At 39.7% G+C, this 18,570-nt stretch overlaps 3 protein-coding genes across 6 annotated transcripts; 2 read left to right on the top strand and 1 right to left on the bottom strand.

The window, feature by feature from the left end:
- The first annotated feature begins 102 nt into the window (after positions 1–102).
- rab42b (RAB42, member RAS oncogene family) lies at positions 103–4,291 on the top strand. 3 transcript variants are annotated; one of them, XM_058054111.2, is made up of 3 exons: positions 103–827; positions 896–1,117; positions 1,909–4,291. In XM_058054111.2, exons 2-3 carry the CDS (start codon positions 900–902, stop codon positions 2,354–2,356), a joined length of 666 nt encoding a protein of 221 aa, XP_057910094.2. In that variant the 5' UTR covers positions 103–827; positions 896–899; the 3' UTR covers positions 2,357–4,291. The 3 variants fall into 3 exon arrangements, with proteins under 3 accessions (XP_057910094.2, XP_078646925.1, XP_057910093.2); XM_078790799.1 differs by having other exon boundaries at positions 103–831; positions 921–1,117; XM_058054110.2 differs by having other exon boundaries at positions 103–831.
- taf12 (TAF12 RNA polymerase II, TATA box binding protein (TBP)-associated factor) lies at positions 3,299–5,969 on the bottom strand. Its single transcript, XM_058054113.2, has 6 exons — positions 5,803–5,969; positions 5,184–5,388; positions 4,888–4,965; positions 4,708–4,822; positions 3,641–3,729; positions 3,299–3,557 (listed from the first exon to the last, which is right to left on the bottom strand). Exons 2-6 carry the CDS (start codon positions 5,262–5,264, stop codon positions 3,522–3,524), a joined length of 399 nt encoding a protein of 132 aa, XP_057910096.1. The 5' UTR covers positions 5,265–5,388; positions 5,803–5,969; the 3' UTR covers positions 3,299–3,521.
- LOC131105703 (uncharacterized) lies at positions 5,144–17,687 on the top strand. Of its 2 annotated transcripts, XM_058054105.2 has the most exons (8): positions 5,144–5,407; positions 6,788–6,862; positions 7,580–7,701; positions 7,801–7,999; positions 10,569–10,714; positions 12,994–13,135; positions 15,763–15,910; positions 17,259–17,687. In XM_058054105.2, the coding sequence occupies exons 2-8, from the start codon at positions 6,802–6,804 to the stop codon at positions 17,374–17,376; spliced, it is 936 nt and encodes a 311-aa protein (XP_057910088.2). In that variant the 5' UTR covers positions 5,144–5,407; positions 6,788–6,801; the 3' UTR covers positions 17,377–17,687. The 2 variants fall into 2 exon arrangements, with proteins under 2 accessions (XP_057910088.2, XP_057910087.2); XM_058054104.2 differs by lacking the exon at positions 5,144–5,407 and having other exon boundaries at positions 6,713–6,862.
- Positions 17,688–18,570: the final 883 nt, after the last annotated feature.

Here is an 18,570-nt window from a genome sequence, read left to right as displayed (position 1 = left end):
GAGTGTGAATGGTTGTTTGTCTATATGTGCCCTGTGATTGGCTGGCGACCAGTCCAGGGTGTACCCCGCCTCTCGCCTGAAGACGGCTGGGATAGGCTCCAGCACCCCCCGCGACCCTCGTGAGGAAAAGCGGTAGAAAATGAATGAATGTTCAAGTGGCATTTGAACGTGTGTCTTTTAACTCAAAATACTGCAACATTTGTTTACTGGAAGCGTCTGATCTGGAAGTGTTTTCCCACAGAGACACTGACAACTTCCTCTTTTTGGCTGCAATGTTCTCTCAAGCGGATGCGATAATGTCATCATGCAGAACCATTCCAGGGCAAAGAGTAAACAATGTGCTGTAGTACTACTATTACAAATGACAACAGTGCTAGCATACTTAGCCTACTACTTAGCCTACTTAAATTAAATCAGGGTTATTAATATCATTCAAATGTTTTGTCATTTTCTGTCTCTGATAAACCTTTAAAATAATCTGCCTATTATTATTATTATTAATAAACATCGTAAAATGAACAAAAGTGAATAATCAGCGTCAAATGACGGTAATCGATTGTGTAGGTGTTCCTAATGAAATGTCCTGTAGCTTCCTTGTGTTCCCGCCCTCCAGGCGGTGACGTCACTTTTTTTTCTTTTTTTTTTGAGAGTCGTACGTGAACAGACAAGTTGAGAGTGAAAGTTTTATAGTCGCAGTACACCTCAGCTACAAGGCAACTTGTTTACGAAGGGTGAACCCTTCAAGCTCCTCCATATTGGCTGGAATCAAAGCCGGAAGATCCTGTTCGTGTCCTGACATATGGCGCCAAAGACGAGTCTGTGAGCCGGTAGGTAGGTACCCCACCTAAAATATCATTTCACTCCCATTAGTTACCTTTCTATTTTCTCCATTAAGTGCCATGGACCCGACTCTGTGGCAGTATCAGTTCCGGGTCATTATGTTGGGAGACTCTACGGTGGGCAAGTCGTCCCTGCTGAAGCGCTACACGGAGGACCGGTACCTGGACTCCATCAATGAGACGGTTGGGGTGGACTTCTACGTGCACTTCCTGCAGGTAGAGCCCGGGGTCCGGGTCAAGCTGCAGTTCTGGGACACGGCTGGACAGGAGCGCTTCCGGTGAGCTGGGAGAGGGCGTGGCCTAACTAGTCATTGCAGGTACAGTCATGTAAATATTTAGATTTGTTTTCAATGTACTTACAAATATAATTAAGCAGAATTAAACGGAAAAATTAGACCTTAAAATATTTAATATACAAATACACAATAGTGGGAGAAAGCAAAGAAGTATATAAAAAGTCAGAAATTAAGTGAAATAATAAATGCAGTCTTGCTAAAAAGACAAAGTAAAAATTAGCTGTAAAAAAAAATAAGCAAAAAAATATGAGAGTATAAGGGAAAATTAGGATAAATAAAGTAATAAAAAATACAGTTAAATAGTTTAAAAAATATGACATATGAAATATGTATCAGGAAAAACAAGGGCAAAACCATAATATATGTAAATAAACAGATAATACATGTGAAGGAGAAAAAAATGTAATAGTTAAACATAAAAATAGTTATACATAATTAAATAAAAATATAATAAAGGTTAAGAGACATATCAAAATGCAGATAACATAAAAACAAGGAAGTAGAGCATAAATGATAAAACTAAAGGCTAAGACTAAATATAACATAGATCACTATGTACACAATACAGGCACTTCTTTACATGGCCTGCAATCGTAGCAGTGCTTTTGTGTTGCATTCAGGTGAGTCACGTTGCAGGCATTTGCGTGATAGGGTGAAATATTAAATTCCAGCAAAGAGGCAAACTCTGTGCGCTAATCTTCTTATCCTATAAGAGTAGCGGATTATTTGGAAACGGAAAGAACCAATCTCACTGACCTCTCTTCCCATTCCAGGTCGGTGACCCGCTCTTACTACCGCAACTCAGCAGGAGCCCTGCTAGTGTTTGACCTGACCAACCGCACCTCCTTCGACCACATCAAGGAGTGGCACACCGAGGTGTGTGAGCGAGTCCAGCCCTATAAGGTCCTCTTCGTTCTGGTGGGCCACAAGTGCGACATGGATGTCCACAAGGAGCGGGTAGTGAGTCGCGAGGAGGCTGAGAAACTGGCCCTACTTTTAGGGGTGCCTTATCTGGAGGCCTCGGCTAAGACCGGTCAGAACGTCAAGGCGGCCTTTGAGCTGTTGGCTCGGGGGGTCTACCTGGGCCTGATGAGCGGGGAGGTGGAGGTGCAGGAGGGCTGGGATGGTGTTAAATGCGCGGCACCGCTGCCTCTACAGGCACACAAGACTAATACGGGTCAGCCTGGCTTGGAACGCAAGAGCAGGAAGTGCTGTGCTTAGACTTAGTTAAGATTCAAACATAACGTCTGTCACTCTATGCTACCAAAATATTAGAAACTGAGTATGACGCACTACAATCCCACACTATTGTACAGGTGTACCTAATGAAGAGTCCAGTCCAGTGAGTGTATTCCCCTTCTTGCGACTGCTCAACATCCGACAACGCGAACGAGTGATTGCTTAACGCTCGGATGTTGACAATTATTTAAAAAAAAAAAAAAAATTAGAATGCTCCAGGGTACATTAGGGTATCGTTGCGGAGTGATGTTTGAAAAGTCTTCAAGGCAATTACTGTCGCTCGGTGTGACGAATGAGCCTCCTGCGTCCCTGCAACCCAATTTATTTTGCCTCTAAGACACTCTCCCCCCCCCCCCCCCCCCAAGACTCACTACAGCTACTGTGCTGTGCAAGATTGTTCTTTGTAAATAAACAGCAAGTGAAGTGATTAAATGTCACTTTATGCCCTTTTAAAGTCACTCTCAACACCAATGAAGCTCTGTGTGGTACATTAGTCGTGTGCTTTTTACTTCTACTGCAGGCTTCTCGGTCTTAATTGTGGACAGAGGCCAGCGTTAAATTGCACGGCTCTGTAGATATTCGCTTCCTGTGAAGGCATATTGGCAACACAAGTCGCAGCCTTTAATTTGGTGTATGACTTAATGGTTTGTCAATATAATAGATTTTTCACTACCAAATGTCAGTTTGCAGTCGTTATTTACCTAATATTTCACCATAAATTTAGATATGTTTTTCAGCCGTGACATAACCAATCAAGTATTTACTGGTAAATATTTGGGGATCTAGAAAGTGCTCGCCGCCGCCTTTAATTTGAGGTATGACTCAATAAGGTTTGTTGCAAATACTTTTTTGATCGCTAATACCAATTAGCAGAGTCGCTAACTACCTACCGTGTCGTCAAACAGAAATAAGCAGCAGCACAAACACAGATGATAATGTTTTAATGACATGAGCAGAAACAAAAATAGTCATTAGAGATACATTAGTAAGTGATGGTGTTGGCAATACACTGCAAAATTAGGAAGACAATGAAATACTAACGTCAACAAATACAAATCTTCACCGATCCTTTGATACCTTACTTGGGGGGGGGGAAACGAAACCAAAACAAGGGTGTAACTGACGCAGAAAATAAATGGGGGTCTTGCTACTTTTTGGTCGTCTTGCGGATCAGAGCCATCCTCTGAAACGACAACAAAACGCAACATGTGAGGAGTAGTTGGCTACCATTTTTATTATTATTATTATTATTATTAATTGCGTTACCTGTTTGTGAGCCTCTGTGGTGCACGCCTTCTTAAACGGCCGGATCTCGTCTGAGCCGTAACCCGGGATCCACATGTTCCACTGGCGCTCTTGGGGAAAACCATTTAAATGAATGGATGCAAATAAAAATACATTTAACATCACAACCCACACAGCTAATATTGCTGCTGTTTGATACATTATTATCAAATTTACGAGAATAAAGTCCTAAGTGTATGAGAAAAAAAGTCCAAAGGTCACTGAAGACCCCCCTTTTCATAGCATAAAGTTCTGATTTTTTTCTAGTAAACTTAGGATTTATTATATTATGAGTCTTTTTTTCTGGTAAATTTACATTTTATTGTCAAAATCGGCAATTATTTTAATACTGCGTCATAACAGCCATTGCCTGAGACGGAGATGCAAAGGTGGGGCTTAAGCAAGGCTGACGTAGCCATGCTAATCTGTATTGTGCACAACTGCTCTGTTTTGCTGGCGCCTTATATAAATAAAAGCTTGCCTGAATCAAGAGTAAAGTATACTTCCTTCCTTGCGGTCACAATTACACGTCATATTACAACTTTGTCATAGTAAAATACTACGACTTAACAAGGACATAAAAACGCTGCAGTACAGCAGTTAACGGCGCCAAGACAAGAGGCACGGCGAGATTCGTAGGTTGATCATTAAAATTAATACGGTTTAAACAAGTTTATGCCTGTCTGAGAAAAGTGTATAAAGTGTACGATGAGGGGTTCTGCTGCATTAAAAACATATATAATTTAATTTTAAGAAATTAATCATGTTTGCTGCTTCACCCGTTTCACTTATTGAGGACTATTTTGGGATCCTATCCTCCGTGATAAACGAGGGGACACTATAGTTAAAGTATGTTTTAGACATTCAGCGAAAATTGTGACTAATCGTAATAATAAAGAAGAAAACTAATTGAATTTTAACAATTGGGTCAAAATGAAAGTGAAACTAAGCGCAGACTCTTGAGACTGCACCGGTGTACCTAATGAGCTGTCCGAACACAAAGCCATCTAGTGGTACTTTATGTCATGACATGCATTACACTAACTCACCGAGATGTAACTGCACATCTTTGACCTCCAAGGTGTTGGACTTGCGATGGCGTGCCAGCTGACAGGCGGCCGTCACCACGCTCTCGATGAAGTCGTCTGCAATTTGCAGCAGCATCTGTTGACGAGACGCCGTTAGTCTTACTGTATATCTTAAAATCGTGTGAGCCGAGCGGGTTTTACCTCCTCCACGTCCTCATCCAGCTGCTCGTTGGGGTCGATTTCTCTCACCAGGTCTTGTAGCTTCTTCTTGCTGAGCACCTGAAACCATTAGTGATTCTGATTATAGCTTACAGCTAATAAAAACATTAATAAACAACTTATTTTTTACATTTATTATTGTTTTTTGGTATCATTATAACTATGTTATTACAGCAGAGGCCAAACTACTAGTATGTTTGTTGTGTCTGTTAGCAAGCAGGTTACTTCCTGACTTCCTGGTGTAAGGGTGATGACGTCAAGAGGAGGAAGTCACTGACCTGGGATCCTTCAGGGCTGCTTCTGCCTGCAGGACCAGGAGCTCCAATAACCTTCACTGCTGTTGTGGTGATGTTGGCCATGCTGAAGGCCCTCACTCAGGAAAATTGATGCAAAACTTGTTGATGTCCTGTTAATTTAATTTCAGAATCCCGTAGAGGCAACACTGTGCTGGATTATCTTTGAAGCGGGACCGCGTCCATATACCTGTGGACCAGGACATTGGGTACATTACGTTATTTAAACTTAATTAACTGTATGCGTTTTTTAAACTCGACATTATATCAGGTTAGAAGTCATTACATGTCATTTTTTGCTGTGTTCAGTATTGTTTCAACTAAATCGAGTCGTGCAAAATATCAAAGAAACCCATAAGCGCCAATGTACATCCACTACATGCAAAAATAGCATTAAAAATAATACTAATAGACTAATAGTAGACTAATACTAGACTAATAGTATTTAAATAACGAGTTTAGCTGTGCAAACAGGGACCGTCTTATGCTAAAAACAAGACCAACTGCTTAGCGTAAACGTTAGCCGAGAAAGCTAACATTAGCATCCACTTTAACGTCTCGTCTCACAGCACAGCACATGAATGCGGTCATTTCATTCACTTACCCAACTACGCGGACATCATCTGTCCATGTTTCATATCCGTCTTTGACGCCAACAATGCGAGATAAAGACACAAAAATACACGGCTTTAAAGTAGAGCAAGCAAAGAGCAGCGAGAATTTTCCCCTACGTCTGTACTTCCGGTTGTTTTCGTAGACTTCCTGTAGTTAGAAGACGCCTCTCTTTCGCCACCTGCTGGACGTTTTTTAAATCTGCAATTAAAAAATATGCTTTTGAGTTTACCATTCAAGAGCAGAACTTTGAAATAAATCAAACAATAACAATAAACCCCTGCCAAAACAAGTTTGCCTAATGGCAGCCATGTTTTTCAACATCATTGATATACGGGCCTTTAATACTAATAATAGTGCAACAAATGTGGTGTGTTTGTCAGGAAAATAATAGCACGTGCAACACAGTTGATATGCAGTTTTTCGCAAACTTTTATCCTTTTATGTGCAGGAGTGGAAGTGTAATATAAACATATACGTAAACAGTCATATGTGGCCTAATTCATTGTCTCCACTTGCTACTCAAAAGTCAGCAAAACTAAGCTTGGTATTGCTACATCTACCAAATCTTATCATGTCCCGAATGTAACAAACATACAAAATGAAAGCAAAAGTGCTTATCAGCAGCTCTGGTGATGTAATGCTACACGCTGTTGCCTTTTGGTGCAAACGGTGCAGGTTCAATTTCCTGCCCCAATACCCAGCCATTGGAGATGCTGATTACAGGGATGAATGGGAGTAGCGCATTAAGTGCAAAACCTAAACCAAATGGGATGTAATTGACTCATTTTTTTGGAAACAGAAGGTCAGGCCTTAATCCAGTTTAGGCTTGGTGTGATTGGCTAACACCTCTGGGCAAATCAGCCACGCCTCTCTGCACTTACAGTGCTTTAGCAGTTTTTAAACCGTCTATCATAACGTCTCCTCCTTGTGGCTTTATGAGTTTCATTGTGACATCCATTTTGTGTTTTTACAAGCTTAATGTACTGCAATGGGAGCACAGCTTCCAATTACATGGCTTACATTGGTCACCCTGATCGACGGTCTCTATGGTAAATATATATTTTAAGCTCACATTCAATGTTTTGCTCTTTTTTTGGTTATTTCCTGTTATACTATGTTATCCTGTAAAATTGAAGTGATGATTTTGCAATTAATTTTTTGTATTTATATTTCTGAATTGAAAGAATGTTGCTAACATAAAGGTACTCTAAGTAAAGGTCGTACTTGGAATGGCATTGAACCTGTTTTTTTTAGGTGTGGCTGACTTGTGTGCCATTTTGTGGTTTGCTTTCGGTTTGATTAAATGGTAAAACGTATTCCAAGTGGTCAAGAATGTCACTTTTTAACTAATTCCATGTTTTATTTTTATATCGGTAATACTTGTTTTCCATTCAAAGCATGCAGCTAAAATGCTGCTGGAAAGTGTGTGTCTTGGTGGATGATTGGGTTGTGGTGCATATTTATTTTTTAATTTCAGCTTTTTTTTTCAATTAAGGAAGAGTGCAAGAATTTTAACAAATTGGCCTTTAAAGGTGTTAAAAAACATAAATAATATAACTGAAGTAGTATTAATATTTTTCAATTTTTTTAAATGTAAAAAAAAATTAGTGTTGTAAAAAACGTTTTTAGTAAGCTGATTTTTTCATATTTTAGTGTGATTTTTGGTTTTAAATCAAATAAATTTGACTGTCATTTCTTGCCCAAAGTCTCCAGCACAACAGTTTTTGGGAAGTGGACATTTTTTTTATCATGAAATGTTTTTGCAGGGGATTTATTGATACAGGGACCGAAGAAGGCCATCTCGGAGGGCGACAGTGTCAGGCTGGAGTGTATGTACACGGACAAAGCCTTCAACATCACCAAAGTCAAATTTGAGGTCTTCAACCAGGTAAGCCATGATATTCTATCTTTATTTTTGATCTTTAATAATAATTCGGAGCGCATGAGAATGCACAAAGATAAACAGCACCGTCTCTCACGTCAACAGTGGCTGGCGGTTTGGCGCAGTGTTTGGAAAGGCTCGTGGTGCTTCTACTCCTTGGACGTGCAGCAAGTGGACGACAAGATGGTGCTGGAGATCCCCCGAGTGGCTAGCTTCTCAGAGAGTGTCTTCCGCTGCGTGTCGGACGACGATACGCTGATGGAACCTAACAACGCCTCCCAGACTCTGTCCTTCAAAGTACATTGTGAGTGCTAATGACGTGACGGCTTAGGACGGTGACCTCTGAGAACGACACACTGGAGTTTATCAGTGTGAGATACACACTTTGCGTTAAACAGCATCCGTGGCATGGACGCTCTGACTATCAGCATCCTCTATCTTCCCAACGGGCCTCTGCGATCGACCCGAAATGGCACGCGATAGATAGCCTGCTAGGTCTCCTGGTGGGAGGAATCAATAAAAGGCATAGAGATTAGAAAGGAGGCAGAGGTGGAGAAGCTGGATCAGTGAGGGCCTTCTATTGAGATGGAAAAGGGAAATAGAGCCATTATTCACAACTATGCGTCTCAATAAGTCTATTACTGTATCATTATTATTGACTACTGGGACAGTGAGCCACCATGAGGCTTCCTCTCCTGAGTACAGTATGTCAAAATCATAGCACGACTTCCTGGCTCTATGACTCCCCCTGTAAGTGGAACGTACCACTATGGAAACAGGACACAAACAAAATGTTTTAAAATGTAAAAAAAAATGCCATTAAGGTATATATTATTTATGCAAATATTTCATGAATTTTTGTGCAATTTTTAGACATCCTGTGATTTTTAAAAATAAAATAAAAATAATTATAATATTTTATATTAATTATATTATAATAAAAATAATTATCTAAAATATCGACATCCCTTTATAAGATAAATTAAATTATAATTAATAAATTGGTAGAAAAAAATATAAACTTAATTTAATTCAATCAAAAATGCAAGAAAATTAAAAATTAAATGAAAAATGATGATATCATGGCCAGGCCACCAAAGGGGTATAAATGTATGGTATAATCAATTAACTAGCATTGTTGGAATTAATTAATTTGTTGTTGTGGAATTACTTCTTATGTCGGATATTGAAAGAATCCTACCGAGTTCATCTGGAATTCTGAAAACGAGAATACAGCTCAGATCAGTTGCTTATTAAAGTAATACTGCACTTTGCATCATCCTTATGTTAGACATGAACACATACGTCTTTCTCTTTTCTGTTTTGTGTTTTAAAGATATAAAAACTGATAAAAATAGGCAGCTAACAATCCACATAATGGGGAACATGTATTCCGCCTATAAAAACCCTCAAAAAAGAGCCAGGAATGCAACATTTATATGTGACGTGCTAATTTACCAAGCTACAGCACCATTTTTATTATTGTGTATTGTAGTCGGCCATTTTTATCTATTTATTCGTCCTCTTCTTATTCCGCTTCATTTTATGCCCGCTAACTACTACTGCTTGGATCCCTTCTCAGAGATGATTAGTTCAATTCCCAATTAGAGCTCAAACTACTAATTTACTGTTACTTTTATTGTATGTTTTAGCGTATTTCCACAGCATTTCAGTCCAGCTTCAGCTTTCGAACGGCACCGGTGTTCTAAATTTCGATTTTCTGGATTCACATTCATCATCTAATTATTATTCACATTGTTACACCACTCGAACGACGTTAGAGGCCTATTGACGCGTTGCAATACCACACGAGCTGGCGACTTTACCACCAATTACTATTTTTTTCCACATTTTGTCACATTCCAGACTTGGATTTAAAATGGATTTACTTCATACCACATGACCCCTATGTTAACCCCAAAGTTTTTTTTCCCTTTATTTGGGCAAATATATGAAACATTACAGTGCAACTCAAGACCCACCTCTTTAAATCTGTTTTTAATGTCTAACCTTTTATATCTGACTGCTGTGCCCCGCCCCGCTTTTACTCATGTTTTAACTATACTCATGTTTTTACTCATGTATTAACCAATGAATGCTGTATTTTGGTGTGTCTTTTATTCTGTTTACTTGTTTTATTCAACTTCATTCTTTTGTAAAGTGTCTTTGAGTATCTTGAAAAGCGCTATACAAATAAAATGTATTATTATTATTATTTATTATTTCCCACATCAATCAAAATATTTCCATACTCTTCCATATACTTTCCATTATTTACATTTGTATTCAACTATCTGATAACAAGCCCAAAAGGAGTAGGCTGAAGCAAAAGCTTATAAATGCCTACCCCTTTTTGCAAGATATAATCATGTTCATTTCCCCTGTTATGATTATCATTGTAATATTATTATTATTATTATTGTTATTATCATTATTGTTATAATCTTTATTGTTATTATCATTATTGTTATAATCTTTATCATTATTACCATCATTATAATCATCATTAATATTACCATTTTCATCATTATAGTTAACAATTTTTTGATTTCTTTCTATTTTTAATTATTTAATTTACCCCCAAAGGTTATTTTGACATTTGCACAATTATTCAAAATAAAAACCTAAATAATAACACGTATACCACCATTTGCTTTAATTGGATGTATGCACATGTGATACTCCATCCATCCATCCATCCATCTTCTACCGCTTATCCGAGATCTGGTCGCGGGGAGTGTAATGATTGGAGTGTAATAGCAGGTCTTAAAATAGTGACGAATGTGGGCAAAGTACTGCACACAAGTCATTTTAAGCCTAAAGTGACTGCATTGTATTGTTGATTTAAATATGGCCACATGTCATCCTGGTAGACCTGAGGGACGTCCAGCTGTCCCGAGTAGGCTTGGCCAGCTTGTTGGCCCTCCCACAGCAACTCAAAGTCCGACGTGGGGACGACGTGATGTTGAACTGCTACGCCAGTTCCTCAGAGGAGGCCACATACTACTGGTTCAGGGAGGTGAGTTAAAAAAAAAAATATGACCTTTTTATTTTTGTTTTACTTTCTCTTCCTCCTCCAGTTTTTGTTTTGGCAGCGTTTCATCCCCTCTTCCCCTTTTTTTTATTTGCTGTTTGCATTTTCTTGTCATCCGTCTTTGGCCTCGCTGAGGGAGTAAAGCTTGCCAACTTGTAAAGAATGGCTACTTTAATGAGGTCTAGACAAGAGCGAGTCCACCCCCGAAAACATTGATCTTCATAGATGTTTCATCATTTGTCCTTTTGTATTGTTGACAAACTTTGAATTATTCAACTGCTTTGCCCAAAGGACATTCATCTCACGCTGACAGTCCAGTGTGCCAAGATCGGGGAAGGTGATGAGTCGACTGATGTGTTCAAGCTTTTTTTTTTGATCAAGAAAAATGATGGCCCACACCCCGTTTATTCTAAATGTGCTGTTTTCCTTTTGGTTAATTATATAGTAATTATATATCATATTTTAAAATGTTTCATTATTACATGTAGTCTTTTTTGCATGGCGGTCAAGTGGTTAGCGTGCAGACCTCACAGCTAGGAGACCAGGGTTCAATTCCACCCTCGGCCATCTCTGTGTGGAGTTTGCATGTTCTCCCCTCCAAATTGTCCACAGGTATGAATGTGAGTGTGAATGGTTGTCTGTCAGTTTCAGGTAAAAAGTCTTTATTTCTTACTCAAAGTGAAATTATTCATTCATTTTCTACTGCTTATCTTCATGAGAGTCACAGGGGGTGCTGGAGCCTATCCCAGCTGTCTTGGGGCGAGAGGTGGGGTACACCCTGGACTGGTCGCCAGCCAATCACAGGGCACATATAGACAAACAACCATTCACACTCACATTCATACCTATGGACAATTTGGAGTCGCCAATTAACCTAGCATGTTTTTGGAATGTGGGAGGAAACAGGGAGAACATGCAAACTCCACACAGAGATGGCCGAGGGTGGAATTGAACCCTGGTCTCCTAGCTGTGAGGTCTGCGCGCTAACCACTCGTCCGCCGTGCAGCCCCAAGGTATGGACATTGATATTATATTTGACTGTTTTTATGATATGATCAATTAACTAATGGTAGTTAGCAGCCAGTCCGGGGTGTACCCCGCCTCTTGCCCAAAGACAGCTGGGATAGGCTCCAGCACCCCCTGCAACCCTCGTGAGGATAAGCGGTAGAAAATGAATGAATGAATGTTGTGAAATTACTGCTTGTCTGATATTGAAAGAATTCTACAGATTTTCTCAGGAATATGACATACGAGAAAGCAAAGTTATAATTCAATCAGTGGCTTATTAAAGGAAAATACGGCAAAATATTAAAATATGACATATTATCATGAATATACCTGGATGTGTTTCAAAAACGGTGTTTGTAGGCGGCATAGATGGATCCCATTACATACAGTAATTACCTTTTTTATCTATTTGAATATCTTTAGAATGCAATTCATGTCATGTAAGGATTGTGTATGATGGGCAAATTTTCTTTTAAAAAGTGCAGTTTTCCTTTAAGGTGTCAATCTTAACCCGGGTTGCTGAAATTCAGTGTAAAATGATCCTCACGTGTGATTATTTGCCACATACTTCCACTACCTTGCTGGGTACGCACTTCCTGTCAGCGTGACTGACAGCTGTGTAGTAGCGACTGTCAAAGAAGTGTCAAATATGACACCGGGAGCGTGGTTCTGATGTGTATTTTAATGCACGTTATCAGTGTGTGTGGATTTAGGGCAGGAAGTAGCATCACGTCCCGGGATCCTATTTTGACAGACAGCAGCCCTGCAGGACAGAGACACAACCCAGCCAGCACATTTGCATAGAAAATGCTGCTTTGGCTCGACCTGCCCTTTTGTTTATTTACGTATTTTTCCTTTTGGAAAATCTTCTTAATTCCATTCAAATCGAAATGGATGTTTCTTGGCAGGATTTGTCGCTCCCCCGGAAGCCAAATCATTTGCATGGTGTAATGTCTTTTTTTTTTTTTTTGTTGTTGGTTTGTCTTCCTGTCGCCATGTTGTTGAGTTCCATCTCATAATAGAGATGCTATTTTGGTGTCAGCCATTCATCCCGCTCCCTTGCCATCTCATTACGCCTCGTTGTTGTTGTCGCTCCTGCATTCTGGTGTTATCTGGGTTATTGACGTGTGTCAATGTGTGTGCACGCGTCGGGATTAGCACACTGGGGAAATTGACTTCACTCGAGACTTTCAGGTTCTACTTTTTTTTTTTTTTAAAGCCGCTTCCCGTCTCTCTCTCTCTCTCTTTTTTTTCAGAATGATGACTGGATGCTGCCTTCGTCCCTGCTAAGACTGAAAGGAGTCAGGGCCGCTGATGCGGGAGTGTACATGTGCATGGCCATGCTTCCTACCGTGCCACTAAGGAAGTGCTGCAACATCAGCATTGTTGTTCTACCTGGTAAGATCACTCTTCTCAGGTGTCAAGGCTGTTGGCCCACATGTGGAGAACCAGGCCTAAAAATATTGCACAATCTGTTATCTGTCCAACCGGACCGACAAAAACCACTGGAATCCCTGTGATATGCATGCCAGACCACTAGTTGGCGTTGTCACTGTACAGAAACATATAACTTACAATATAACCCATCATAAACATTACAGTATTCGTTTAACCGTTGTGTCTCCTATAATGGTAGGGTGTTTGTACTACGCTGCAAGGAATTAAATAATGTTTGTCACCTTGAGAACCTTTGAGCAACCAATCGGCAGAACGATACAGTACGGGGCAAACTGACTAGTTTGTTATGTGTAATACTGTTCGATAACGGCGTAACACTGTACGAAATATTTTCGAATAACTGAAATTTTGAAAACTGAGGTTTGACTGTAACCTCTGGTATCTAATCTAAACCTCCACTGGCTTCCCGTCCCCCAACGCATTCACTTCAAAGTTCTTCTCATCACCTACAAAGCCCTCCACGATCTGACCCCTTCATACCTCACAGACCTCCTTCATCCACACAATCCCCCGCACCCCCTTTGCTCCTCAGACTCCAACCTCCTGGCACTCCCCTTTAAGACCAAGCTCCGAATCTGGGGTGACAGAGCCTTCTCCATCGCGGCCCCCACCCTCTGGAATTCTTTGCCCCATTCACTCCGTGCTTGCCCCGACCTTCCCAGTTTCAAAAAACTAAAAACCCACCTTTTTAAATCTAACTTTTTATACCTGACTGCTGTGCCTCGCTTTTACCCATGTTTTAGCTGTGTATTAACGAATGAATGTTGTATTTTAATGTATCTTTTACTCTGTTTACTTGCTTTTACTCAACTCTATTTTTTCTGTAAAACGTCTTTGAGTACTTTGAAAAGCGCTATACAAATAAAATGTATTATTATTATTAATTAGTCCCAAGTCAAAAAAACATTTGCGACAACAGCTGTGGCTGTAGGCAACCTCCTAAAATAGTTGTTTTAACTCCACAATGGCAGTACAGTCATCCTTTGTTTGTAGTAGTTAATAGACCCAACAACGATACATGAATTCCCGCAGTATTGGATTCAATTTTAATGATGGAATTAATTTTCCTAGTTAGAACATAAAAAAGCTGTTAATGACTTTCTGTAAACACCCTTGTAGACATGAAATAACACGCCTATAGTCATCTTTACACTCCTATTATTCATTGTTTACATCACATTTTGCAACTCTGCAGGGGCTGGCAATCTAGCGAGCTAATCACGTAGCCTCAACGGTATTTCTTCTAAACTGAAGAAGCCAAAAAACCTAGCACTTCCACACGTAACGGAAGGAGAAACCTTTTACGTGTAGCTGAATGAATCATTGCAGCTTCGCTGGGAAGCAATGCATGATGGGAAGCTGTTAAAATAGTTGTTTTTTTTAATTCTAAACTCATATTGGTACTTGTCTTGTACATTTCTTACTTATCTTTTTAGTGTTAAGTTGATGTGTGATGATTTTAAAATTTTTTCTAAGATGACACTGTGAGTCAAGACTGTTATACTGAGTAATGGCCTACTGCGATTTTCAATTAGTTAAGAAGCTTGTCATACGTTCACTTATAACTTGTGATTGGCTCCTGCCAGCGGCACATTATTTAAAGGATTAATAGTAGTTCTTAAGTAAAGGAGATTTCACGAGATTCGACGACGCAGGGTTCAAAGTTTAAGAAAAAAAGAGTGTCTTATGTATTTACGGTAAAAAAAATAGCAGTAAATTGATTAATTTGTCAGAATTTTTCATAAAAATGACAGTATGTCAAATGCCCACCATTTTGATCCAAACGATCTTCGAACGACGTCTTCTTAACTACCCTTAAAACGTTGTCCGCCTCCTCTGCAAAGATGAAGAACGTTATCGCAAAGTAGTCCGAGATTCTTCAATTGGGGGCCCACCCGCTGTCCCGGCGGCCTGACAGTTTGTCTTTGTCCCACCAGGGAAACCGTCTTATTTTTCACGCAACGCTAATAGTCAAGCGGCGCGCTAATTTCATTACAACATTCTGGCTAATCCAATTAGACTGCCTCATCTGTCTCCATCATCTTTATCAGTGACCTATGAGAGGACTGCAGCATCGGAGCGCTCCACCCTGTTTAAAACGCCACCCTCGCTCACCCTTTGAAAGTGCCATTAAGCCACTGTGCCTTATTTATTATGGGGGAGATTGTACCACTGCGGCAGTCAACTCCCGGGTCGCCGTCATGCCAAAGTGTCTCCACTTTCTCTCCCCTGGAGCGCATCTACTAATTAAACAGGAAATCATTTTGGGGGATGCTAGTAATGATTTCTCATCCTTGAAGGGCTCTCCAATGTCGCATGTTGTAGCTTCTGCTGTAAAACTGCAAGGCAAGGATGCCACAAAGGAATTGTCCAAATGTGCAAACAAGCAAGCAAGTGCTTGGAGACGTTGAAATGTCAACTGTAATGTCAAATGTTCAAATGTTACAATGTTGTCAATTTTTGAAATGAGTGAATAATGACATTTATGGCAGCCTCTATTGCTGTGGAATACATGCTAGCATACAAAAATGCAGAGATACCGTATCTGAGATGGCTCTGTTTTACAGAAGACGCCCGTTGGTATGAGTCCAACACCGGTCAAGTTGTACTGGTGTCCTTGCTGGGGGTGTTCATAGGTCTCCTGGTTCTCATCTTTGCCTGGAGAATGTGCCTGAAGTACCACAGGAAGAAGGCCATGACCTCCAAGGGGCCCATGTAAGACAACACAATCCCTCTCCTGTCTCCTGCTTTCTTGGCATTTGGTTTTTCCACCTTTTCTCCAAAAAATATTCTCCGATAAGATTTATTTTTTGTTCATTTTAAAGGGGACCTATTATATTTTTCGGCCCATTGTATTGAGTTGTGGACTCCTATAGAGCAGCTACACACATTAACCAGCACACAAACTTTAGAGTTCCTCCAGGATCTGCACCTATTCAGCTATTTTGTGGTCCCTGTGAAAACGGTCTGTTTTAATCGACTCCACCCACGGCCCGCCTTCAGGCACGCAAACTCCGCTGTGGTTGGTCACACTAACGAGTACGGAGTTCCCGTCCCCATTAAGACCTCAAGATGAACTAAGACTAAGTACTGTACCTGTACCATGTAGATTTATGCGCGTCTCCTGCTGTCTCGTCACCGGGGTTTTCTACCTTTTTCAAAGAAACTCACTTAAAAAAATAATATTTTGATTTAATATTACTTTACAGTGACTTTTACTTAAGTAGGTTTATAGTTTTTTTTTGCCTGTCTCCTGCTTTCTCATCACGGTTTTTTTTATTTATAACTTTCTATCAACTTACTTAAGATGATGTTAATTCCATGTCTCTTGCTTTCTCCTCACTGTTTTTTTAAGAATTATATTTTGATTTTATATATCTCTCTAGTAACTTACTTAAGTAGAAGATGTTTATTGCCTGTCTCTTGCTTTCTCGTCACTGTTTTTTTAATACTCTTTTGCAAATAAACTCTTTTCAAGAATTATAATTTGATTTGATTTGATTTAATATAACTTTCTAGCAATGTAAGTATAAGTATTGGTGTTTGTGCTCTGAAGTCAGTATAGTATAATGTTTATTGCAATATAAGTATAATGTTTATTGCCTGTCTCCTGCTTTCTCGTCACTAGAGTTTTCTACCTTTCCAAAGAAACTCACACTTTACTTTACAGTGACTTTTACTTAAGTAGGTTTATAGTTTGTTTTTTTTGCCTGTCTCCTGCTTTCTCGTCACTGGGTATTTTTTACACTCTTTTGCAAAGAAACTCTTTTCAAGAATTATAATTTGATTTGATTTAATATAACTTTCTAGCAACTTACGTAAGTATAAGATGTTTATTGCCTGTCTCCTGCTTTCTCGTCACTGTTTTTTTTTTACACTTTTTTTTCCCCAAAGAAAATTCTATTTTGATTTAATATAACTTTCTAGTAACTTACATAAGCAGAAGTTGTTTAGTGTCTGTCTCCTACGTTCTTGTCAATTGGTATTCCCACTTGTTTCCAAAGAAATGCTTTGACAGTATCCATTCCGTTGATCACACCAATGTCTCCTTTTTCCTCTGTAGAGATGACCACTCTCAGATCAAGCCCATATACAAAGCCAAACTGAAGTGTCTCCCTTCAAACAGTGAAGACACGCTTTCTAGTGGGACAGCACTGTGGGGATGGAATGGAGTGGAATAGGAGTGGAGTCACAAGGAAGATGGAGTGTGTGGCCAGAGAGTGAGGGATGGTGTACTTAGAGGAGACTAGATGGTTATTGATGATGACGAGCAGAGAGAGCGAGGCTATCGGGAGCACAGCAGAAATACTAAAAAAAAAAAAAAAAAGAGCAAAATTGCTTTGCAGATGCTTATGGGAGCTTATGCACTTTGGACATTTATACCGCAGTGTGGAAAAACTGTGTTTTATTTTGCGTGACAGCATTTAACCCTTTATAAACAGTTGTCTCCACTTTGCACCTGGCTGGGTTGCAAGATCAGCATGGGGGGCGGGGGGGGGGGGGGGGGGGGGATACCTGGCGCCCCATAACCACAATGCTCAGCCTATTCATTCAAACAACCTGCATCCTAACCACTGTCCTATGGTTCAACTCCTGCTGCCACGTCTTCATTGTGGAGCTCAGAGTCCCGTGAGAAGACTCCATTGATGGGGCGTTTGAAAGGAAAGGTCCGCAATATGTTGATCTAGCAGTCTATCAGGTGATAGATCAGGTGATAGATCAGGTGATAGATATCAGAGAAATGGGGATAGAAGTTATGGTGTGTCTAGTTTAAGTGGGCTGCACAGGATTTGTGATGAAGCCTACCACAAGACTCCTCAAGAAGAGTGGTTATTCGATGGTAGGCCCAGAGAAAGATCATTAAGGATCTCGTCGCCGCTGCTGAAAGAAGAGCAGCCACCGACTAGCTGAAGCGGAAAGCCACTGTGTGGGCTGCTAAATGACCTTTGACAGGTCACACAACCTGGTCTGATCGACCAGCGGTGGGCCTGTCTCGACTGAAGGCATGTTGTGATAAAAGGCCAAAACACCAAAGGAAGCTGCGGTACACCACTGAGGAGGTGCTGCATGGGTGAAGAACAACATCAAGATCTAACCTGGTAATATCAATTAATATATTAATATTAATTTTAAAAAATATTTAAATAAATAAATATTGATTTAATACAAAACATATTTAAATTAATTAATTTTAATAAATTTACTTTAATAAACTCAAAATCATCAAACCAGTACAATATAGGTAAAAAAATATCTTTAATAATTGTGATTAATTAAGGCATTTCCTGATTATCAAAATATAATATATTGTTAATATTCTGTACACCAATCATTTTTTTTCCAGTGATTTGTTTTTTAAAGTTATATTTTTGGAC

The sequence above is a fragment of the Doryrhamphus excisus genome, linkage group LG5 (assembly GCF_037039965.1).
Source record: "Doryrhamphus excisus strain RoL-2023G ecotype Guam linkage group LG5, RoL_Dexc_Guam_v1.1, whole genome shotgun sequence".
In the NCBI taxonomy this organism is placed as follows: Eukaryota; Metazoa; Chordata; class Actinopteri; order Syngnathiformes; family Syngnathidae; genus Doryrhamphus; species Doryrhamphus excisus.
This window is presented reverse-complemented; position numbering and strand designations above follow the sequence as displayed.